The 8,919-nt window shown below is 47.2% G+C and overlaps 2 protein-coding genes across 2 annotated transcripts; one reads left to right on the top strand and one right to left on the bottom strand.

Moving 5' to 3' along the window:
- The first annotated feature begins 459 nt into the window (after positions 1–459).
- rbbp4 (retinoblastoma binding protein 4) lies at positions 460–4,338 on the top strand. Its single transcript, XM_080516306.1, has 12 exons — positions 460–662; positions 1,122–1,272; positions 1,364–1,509; positions 1,699–1,872; positions 1,983–2,098; positions 2,206–2,366; positions 2,473–2,599; positions 2,719–2,796; positions 2,889–2,965; positions 3,150–3,207; positions 3,286–3,396; positions 3,635–4,338. Exons 1-12 carry the CDS (start codon positions 647–649, stop codon positions 3,695–3,697), a joined length of 1,278 nt encoding a protein of 425 aa, XP_080372432.1. The 5' UTR covers positions 460–646; the 3' UTR covers positions 3,698–4,338.
- Positions 4,339–4,717: 379 nt separating this feature from the next.
- On the bottom strand, positions 4,718–8,439 carry sync (syncoilin, intermediate filament protein). Its single transcript, XM_080515600.1, has 6 exons — positions 8,306–8,439; positions 5,804–7,298; positions 5,517–5,731; positions 5,224–5,431; positions 5,023–5,147; positions 4,718–4,944 (listed from the first exon to the last, which is right to left on the bottom strand). The coding sequence occupies exons 1-6, from the start codon at positions 8,434–8,436 to the stop codon at positions 4,899–4,901; spliced, it is 2,220 nt and encodes a 739-aa protein (XP_080371726.1). The 5' UTR covers positions 8,437–8,439; the 3' UTR covers positions 4,718–4,898.
- Between the last annotated feature and the right edge of the window lie 480 nt (positions 8,440–8,919).

Here is an 8,919-nt window from a genome sequence, read left to right as displayed (position 1 = left end):
AGCTCTTACTGAAACACGATTTCGCAATTGACCAATAGTGAGCATGAACATGTGTGTTGTCATATTGCAGAGGAAAAAGTCCACGTGAAAAACGCAAATCCTCTTCACAGGATATTTCACGTATTCATTATTTTTCCAGTCACTAAAATACATCTCCGATCTAACAATATTGCGCTACTTTCATCTGTAGATCTAATTACTGATGAGATGACGGTATGACTCAAAAAAAGTATTTTAATTTTGCAATTTATAATACTTACACGTTATACATGTATTTATTTGTTTATAGTTTGTGTTCATTGTCTTTTCTTTCTATGGATTTCCTTGATTGTTGCGCCAGATGAGAAAGATGAACTCGGTGACCCGTCTCCCCTTTGTCTGAGCGCCATGATGACGCCCTCTGCTGGTCACCAACAGCAACAGCCGGTGATTGGCAGAAAGACGTCCCCCTCGCGCTTGGACTGAGCGCGCGAACGCACCCACGTCCAGCATACAGGCGGCCGCTCGGTTAGCTCCCCGTTAGCTTAGCATTGTTCATACTATGGTTTAAATAGCAGCCGGAGGCCGACCTGGGACTGTGGGTTTACTGGCTCCGCGTTTCGAGTAACATCTCCGTGTTTCTGGCAATCGCTTCAAGATACGCGCAATGGCGGACAAGGAAGGTAAATGAGTGCGTTTATTGTTAGCACTGTGTTTAAAAAAAGAAAAAGTGTTCTGTCGTGTCGCAGCTGATTAGCCGGGTAGCTTCAAGCAGCGGCTAGCCGCCAAGTAATTGTAAGAACCGGACGACAGAAACAACTCGATCGTCGATAAATGTCACGAGATGCTGATATTGTCTGGAGAAAAACTAAAATAGCATGTTTCATATTGGACACTGGCCAGGCCTCAAGTTCAGTAATGTAGCAGCTTCTTCGTGGCACACACACACACACACACACACACACACACACACACACACACACACACACACACCTCTATTAACTCAGTCATCTGAGCAGCTTCTCTGTTTGCACAACCTGCACACAAATCTTCCAACAGTTTGAACCCACTAAACGTAACAAGGGATCTCATTGCACGTGATTAATTCATCTCTGGGTCTTTTGTTAATCCTCTCTCTCTAGCTGGAGCGTTTGACGATGCTGTGGAGGAGAGAGTGATCAACGAGGAATACAAGATCTGGAAGAAAAATACTCCTTTTCTCTATGACTTGGTGATGACCCATGCTCTGGAGTGGCCCAGCCTCACTGCTCAGTGGCTGCCGGATGTCTCCAGGTAGACGCCCAGTGGACCTGCACTGCTTCTCCTTTGTCTCTGTGCCATACACTCATCCATATGTTAAACGACGCCTCGTTCTTTCTACCAGGCCAGAGGGAAAGGATTTCAGCGTGCACCGGTTGGTGTTGGGAACACACACCTCTGACGAGCAGAATCATTTGGTTATTGCGACTGTCCAGCTACCCAATGATGACGCCCAGTTGGAGGCGTCACAGTATGACAGCGATAAAGGAGGTTAGCAGCGCTCGCATGTCAAGTAACCTGGATTTGTACGCATTCAGACTCTATTGTGAATTCTCAATTTGTCAGTGAGCTGTATTTTCGGTCACTAAAACAGAAGCCGTCCTGCTTGTAAACACTGAGCTGGTTTCCTTTGTTTTGCTCATTTTAACTGGCAATGCGTTCTGCTGTGTTTGCTTTCAGAATTTGGTGGATTTGGCTCAGTGACGGGCAAGATTGAGATAGAAATCAAGATCAACCACGAAGGAGAAGTGAACCGCGCCCGCTACATGCCCCAGAACCCGTGCATTATTGCCACGAAGACCCCCACCTCGGATGTGCTGGTGTTTGACTACACCAAACATCCCTCCAAGCCAGGTACATATCATGAACTCGCATACGGCTCGATCGCCGGCGTGTTTTTGGATACATTGAGGAAAAAATGGGCTGGATTTTGTAACGGTGTGAAATAATATTGATGTCCACAGATGTTTCTGGAGAGTGTCACCCTGATCTGCGGCTCAGAGGCCATCAGAAAGAAGGCTATGGTCTCTCGTGGAATCCAAATCTGTCTGGATGTCTCCTCAGTGCATCTGATGATCATGTAAGGGGGGGTAATCAAACATCGAGTCTTTTGTCAGGATGTGCATTTTAAAAATCGTTTGAGTTCAAGTCTTTGCAATGCAAATGCCCTTTTATTTAAATCCATAGACGATCTGTCTGTGGGACATCAGTGCCGTGCCCAAGGAGGGGAGGATCGTGGACGCCAAGACGATCTTCACAGGCCACACGGCTGTGGTGGAAGACGTCTCCTGGCACCTGCTTCACGAGTCGCTGTTTGGATCTGTGGCAGATGACCAGAAGCTTATGATGTAAAGCCATCTTTTAATCAAATCCAATGAAGCGGCTCAGACATGCTCACAGGGGTTTGATATTCAACCTGTGGTTTTTTTTTGTTTTTGTTTTTTTCCTCTTCAGATGGGACACGCGTTCCAACAACACCTCCAAACCCAGCCATGCAGTAGATGCGCACACCGCCGAGGTCAACTGTTTGTCATTTAATCCCTATAGCGAGTTCATCCTGGCCACTGGCTCGGCAGACAAGGTAAGCAAGTGTTTTCCCCCTAATTTGAAGTTGGGATTCAATTTGCTTTACTCCCTCGGGTTTACCTTCAGTGTAGCGCAGCAGGTATGTGTAATGTCTTCCTCCCTCCTCACCTGCAGACGGTGGCACTTTGGGACTTGAGGAACCTGAAACTGAAGCTGCATTCCTTCGAGTCGCACAAGGACGAGATCTTCCAGGTACACTGTGTGTTTGAGAATGAGAAGATAAGAACAGTTTAAGCTGTGACGCACGCAGGAGTTTTACACGGTTGCATATTTGGATGTTTTAGGTTCAGTGGTCTCCCCATAATGAGACCATTCTGGCGTCCAGTGGGACGGATCGTCGCCTCAACGTCTGGGACCTCAGGTAATCAATTCATCATCGTGGGAGTGCCGCTCCTTCTTTTCCAAATTTGACATTTTGAATGACTGTCGTTCTTCTTGACATTTCCAAGCTGTGCTACATTTATTGTAGCACAATAATGGCTGTCAGTGGAAACACAGCTCTAGACAAACAGAACTTATAATCACTGTCGTTGTTATATTTTCAGCAAAATTGGAGAGGAGCAGTCGCCAGAAGATGCGGAGGATGGTCCTCCTGAGCTGCTGGTGAGTTTCAGTGAATTCCTGCATGTGGTGGTTTGTCGGCGAACACTTTGATACTCAGGCATGGTTTTTCCACACCAGTTCATTCACGGAGGCCACACTGCCAAGATCTCCGACTTCTCCTGGAACCCTAACGAGCCCTGGATCATCTGCTCCGTGTCCGAGGACAACATAATGCAAGTTTGGCAAATGGTAAGGCAGCCGTGACGGCGCGGCGGCGAACATGATTCCTCCGGTCTGTAGCTCCAGGGGGGAATTAGTCTCTCCGTGATACAATATACAAGATAATACCAACACCGGGGGATCATTATAAGGTCAACGACTGCAGCTGTTGCTGATATCAAAGCTGGTGGCGTCAAGATCCCGAGAGAAAAACGTGCATTCTAATCCAAACGCGTCGAGATAGCTGAACCCGCTCCTCTTTTTTTAGGCCGAGAACATCTACAACGACGAGGATCCCGAGGGCTCCACGGACCCTGAAGCCACAGCGTAGCGCCTCGCCACAATCCATCACCTCAAGAGCTTCCAACCAGCAACTTCCTCTTTCTGTATGAAAAACAAAACTGACTGTAAATCCTAAAGGGTGTATGAGAGTATGTATTGTTTTTAAAGTGATGAACTCTCTTTTCAAGTAACTTCGCACCTCAACCACTCGCCCATGTTTTGTTTTTTTGTTGTTTGTTTTATTTTGCTGTGTACCTTAATATTTGTATTTCTGGAACCAAATTGGCTTCCTCTTTATACACTGAAACATTTAACTTTTAAGTTTCTGTTAAAAAAAAACAACAACAACAACAACTTACTGCCACGTCTTGCGTACACACTGCACAGCATTTTAACTTTTGCTTTGGATTTGATGTCAGGCTCGTTTGAAGGTGAGCCCCTGGTTACAAAACAATCAGTTTTTTTTAGCTCAGACTCGTTTCCATCGTATTGGTCTGGATGTTGATTTACACACCAGCTGTTTTTTACTGAATGCATGTTTGAATAGTCTATTTTGGTCCCACTACCCTTTGCCTCAGTCATTGGTAAATCAATTTAATGTTCTCTTATACATTACAAGTTGATTTTTTAATTATTATTATTATTCTACATTTTAATATTTTTCAACTGTACAGTGGATGCATTCCTAATAAAATGTCTTTGATAGACTTCTGTTTCCACTTCTTTTATTTATCTTCTACATCTGGGGGGGTCAGGGTTATAGTTTAACTTTAAAGGTCATGGTATTATTTTACCAGTCCAACTCACTCAAAGTGAAAGAGTTCTTTGCGGCACCTTGAACTAATAATTCTTTCGACGTTCGTACCTGGTAATGCCTTACAGTACTTCGCACCAGACCTTTTCATGTGTGCTGCGACGTCTCGGTACTTTCCTGTCTCCCATGCCGACTCTCACTCTATTACTCTTTGTCCTGTTGTGTGGCTCTGCAGACATGTTGCCCTTATAAGTACATGAAACCTTCTCGGCTCTCCACAAGGACATTAACTCATCAGTTGCACCCGGATTACAAGAAACGCTGCCTTTATTCATAACAAAAAAAAAAACTTTCTACAAGCTCACACCAGGACAACATTCGTTAAATCTTAGCTTTGCTTTGTAACAATCGTGTGTATTTAATTGTATAAAGTGCATTCGGCGAACTTTAAAGTTCACTAGTAGATTTCGAGGAACACATTAAATAAGGTGTGCTCTCATGAGTTCTCATGGCCAGGCTTGTTATGGTCTTTGATCACAGCCCTGTAAGGAGAAAAAAAACGTTATAGGAATTTACTCAATTTCTATTTTTTAAGCTTTGACACAAACTGGATAATTCACCTGTAAAGCAACAGTTGCTTGGAAAGAGTGTCCTTCAGCTCGGCTATCTCCTTTGTTTTCTTCTTCTGAATCTGTAACTCTGTTTTCAGCTGTCTGCTGCTCTCCTCAAGATAGTAAACCGTTTCCTGAAAGGTACATGCATGTGTTGACAGCGTCTTCATTCTCATCTTCACACAACTGTTGATTCATCACCGTGTTTACCTTGTAGTGCCACACGTCCTCTCTTCTTTGTATGTGAATTAGTTTGACTTTCTCCTCCAAACAAGCCCTCTGGAGCTGCAGTTTTTGTATCTCCTCTCTGAGAGGAGTCAGCTGGGCGCGCAGCTCCTGCGCCTGCTCTTTAGTTTTAACCAGAGCCGCCTCGGCGGCCTCTCTCCGCTTCAGCAAGGCCAGCAAAATGGGTTCATACCTGGAAACATAAGGCACAAAATCTTTAATGATTTGCCTTCATATTAATGCATTTCTAATCGGAAAAGCGGGTATCGGTGATGCACCTGTCCTCCAGGGATTTCAGCCCGCCCTGCACATACTGCTGGATGTCACCACAGGAGTGCCTCCTGCACTCGCTCAGCTCGTCCTGAGCGTTGGAGGTCTGGCTGGATCGCCGGGCGTCGAGCTTTGCCCGCAGGTCGGAGAGCTGCTGTTTCTGCGCTGACCTGAGCTGGAATCCCTCCTCCGTCAGCTGGAGCACGGCCGAGTTCAGCTTCTCCTGGAAGACGGCGGGAAAGAGATTTTACACGCGGAGTTCTTCGAAATGTGACGGGCGTTTTGTGTTTCTCACCTCTTCTCTCCTGAGCAGCTCCACCTCCCGCCGGTGTTTGTTCAGGGCGGCCTGGCTGTGGGCGCAGTCTCGAGCGATGGCGAACAGCCTCCTCTTCAGCTTCCGGAGCTCGTCCTGCAGCCCCTGTCTCTCCAGGTTCACCTTCCACATCCTCCTCTCCTCCTCGGCCCTCTCCTCCCTGAGGATCGTCATCTCCTTCTTCCTCTCCACCCTCCGCCCTTCTTTCTCCATCTTGAGGACGTCCATGAGCTCTGCCACCTTGCTATCAATCTGCTCCTCTGTCTCCTCCCGTTCTCCTGTCGTTTCCGGCTCCTCGGAGTCTTTCTTCCCTCTGAGCTGGAGCACCTCCGCCAGGAGCTCCTTCCTCCTCTTTTCCAACAGCTGCACCTCCTCTATGCACTCCTCCATCTGAGACCCAACTTCCTCTAATTCATCCAGTCCAGATCCCGTGTCAGTGGCGTCCATCTTCAGCTTGTGTCTCTTTTCGTCGGGCAGTTCAGTGTCGTCTCTTTCTGTCTCAGTGATGTCTCTCTTTGTGTCTGTGCCCTTCTTGACCATTGGTGTTGTGTTGTTCTCCTCTGACAGGGTTGGCGACTGCGTAAAGCTGAACTCTCGGTCGAAACCTCCTGTATCTGTGTTGAAATGCGGGAAGCCTCCCACGTCGTCACAGCTGGGCGGGAGATTTAACTGGCATCCATTTGTTGCTCTATCGCCACAGTCCTCGGAAACTTGATCTTCTTCCACCTGTTGACTGGAATCTAAATGCATCGGCTGGGTCTCCGACTCCATCGGCCTCTCATGCTGGACGGGCACCAGCGTTGCTCCCCAACCAAGACGTGGATTGTGATTGATGTGTACATATTCTTGGGCTGACTCTGGAACCCAGTCTTGGGGCTCAAAGTCCATGCCAGTCTCCTCCATGCAGTTCTCCAGCATGGCCAACATGCCCATCAGCTGGCCCTCGTACTCCACCATGCTCTCGCTCAGTTTGTTGCCGGCGGTAGTGAGGGGCATCTCTGACTGGCGAGCGCTTCCTCTGGTCACTCTGCACCTGTCAATGGTGGCGCTCGTGCTACGTGACTGGCCTCGTGTCGGCGGGTTTTCTGTTGCAGGCCTTTTCGTGTGAGTGTCCACGGAGATGGTGGACAGATATGCAGGAGGAGATGTGTGTGCTTCTCCATAGATTCCCATCGTAACGTCCCCTCCGCCCCGACCGTGACTCGTTTCGTTGTGACTTTCAGAGCACTGCGAGCCGAATGGGACGCCAGCGAGATCCTCACAGCTCTTCAGCAAGTCATCCATCTCCTGCAGGTACGGCTTCAGTAAAGACGACTGTTTAAGCTGCGTTCCAGTAAAAGTAAGTCCGGGCAGGTTTGTGTTTCCCTCCCGGTCCTGATCCCCGTCCTCTTCTTCGATGAAGAGTGGCTCGAACCCGGCAGGAGGACATTTATCATCTCGGTCATCCATTGATTCGAACGTGATTCTTGAAATTCCCCTGATCAGAGCAGACAAACATGTCAGAAACTCTAGCTGAGGCATATTAGAGCTGTGAATGTTGGCATCGTGTTGCATGAGGCGAATGTTAATCCCGGCTGGCACTGATGACATTTTCAGTTAATATTTTAGGCAGACTATGCTGATGTCATTAGCACATGTGGGCATGCGGAGCGGAGTGGGCACGGTTGACCAGAGGGTCTGGTATTGACAGCTTTCCCCTCGAAGCTTCGGCTCGCGTTTTTTCAATCGGCAGAATATTCAGAGAATTCAATGAAACCTCAACACAGCTAATATCAACACACACAATCGCATTTTCTCTGAAGTTCCAGCGAGAGGCATTATCGGGATTACATTTGCGAGCGGATTATCATAACATATCATGTGGACAGAAGAACATTTGTGATGTGCCCTGGTGAATAAAGCAGCTGTAATACAACCCTGTGAGGTGTTTGCCAAGACTGGCGTGAGACTCCCCAGGAGTGAATTGATCAAATTGACCTAAAAGTGTCATCACGCTGAGATTTATAGCGTAGAAAGGCATTTGTGAACGAATGTCTACCATTTCCTCGCTGGAAGATTTCCTCCAGCAGAATCCAAGATACAGCTCCTGTGTTTATATTAAAACTAGGTCAGACGGTGGATGCGCTGATGAGCAGAGGTGTATTTTAGAAGTTTGTTCTGCCTTCGGTGGAAGAATGACAGTGACCAGCTGTCCTGCGGCAGAACAGCCGTTGAGCACAAAGTGAATTCCTTTGGACTTCTGGAGCCCAGTGAAAGGACGGGCATACGTTTGCATTCTGAGCAGAAACCTTTCTTGCTTTTTAAGTCATGCATTCAGAGAGCTTTTTTCTTATACTTTTATCACTTTACTTTTATAAATTGATGTATTGAATCGGTATACATAAATCAAATCACATGTGTTAGACTTATGAATTAAACTTGATCAGTATCAACCATTAGGTGTAATGGTTGATAGTGATAGGTAGTAAATATAATTCTGCTTACCTTTTGGTGTGTATCCTTTGCTTCTCTCTCTTTGTGCTTGAATTCCGAGGTCGAATCAGTTGGACACAGGGTGAGATGTTGTGATCCAAAGTCCAAGTGTGGTCGAATGAGCGGGAGCAGAGTCTGCACATGAACTGAGAGGAGGGGGTTGAGGGGTTGAGGGATGGGGTGGGGTGGGGTGGGGGGGCGTACCAGTTGACCCTGCCTCCTCACTCTTTCACTGTGCCGCTATGTGTGACCATGACTACCACTGATCTGTTTAGGTTTATTAATAAACACTTGGGCAGGGAGAAAGAGGGGCCATGGCAGACTGTTTTGACCAGAGAGAGAGAGACAGAGAGAGAGAGAGACAGAGAGAGAGAGAGAGAGAGAGAGAGAGAGAGAGAGAGAGGAGAGAGAGAGAGAGAGAGAGAGAGAGAGAGAGAGCATATTTACCAGGATGAATCCCTCAAAGTTATGCTGATGACCTGATGGAAACATGTGTCCAAACATTAAGTTGTGTCTGCTTCTGAGTAATGTGCTTGACTTCAGTGCCACAGGGTTGGAAGGAGGTATGGTGGCTCTTCGCTGCAAGCGGACTAAGGTTTGAGTCCAGGTCTGAGTTGTATGTAGAG

Source organism: Blennius ocellaris (assembly GCF_963422515.1).
Source record: "Blennius ocellaris genome assembly, chromosome: 20".
NCBI classification, from domain to species: domain Eukaryota; kingdom Metazoa; phylum Chordata; class Actinopteri; order Blenniiformes; family Blenniidae; genus Blennius; species Blennius ocellaris.
This window is presented reverse-complemented; position numbering and strand designations above follow the sequence as displayed.

Coding starts and splice junctions, on each gene's coding strand:
- sync (XM_080515600.1), bottom strand. CDS start 8,436: ATGTGCAGACTCTGCTCCCGCTCATTCGACCACACTTGGACTTTGGAT. Junction 7,299..8,305: donor CAAAGGATACACACCAAAAG/GTAAGCAGAATT, acceptor TGCTCTGATCAG/GGGAATTTCAAGAATCACGT. Junction 4,945..5,022: donor AAGCAACTGTTGCTTTACAG/GTGAATTATCCA, acceptor TTCTCCTTACAG/GGCTGTGATCAAAGACCATA.
- rbbp4 (XM_080516306.1), top strand. Junction 1,273..1,363: donor TGGCTGCCGGATGTCTCCAG/GTAGACGCCCAG, acceptor TCTTTCTACCAG/GCCAGAGGGAAAGGATTTCA. Junction 1,510..1,698: donor GTATGACAGCGATAAAGGAG/GTTAGCAGCGCT, acceptor GTTTGCTTTCAG/AATTTGGTGGATTTGGCTCA.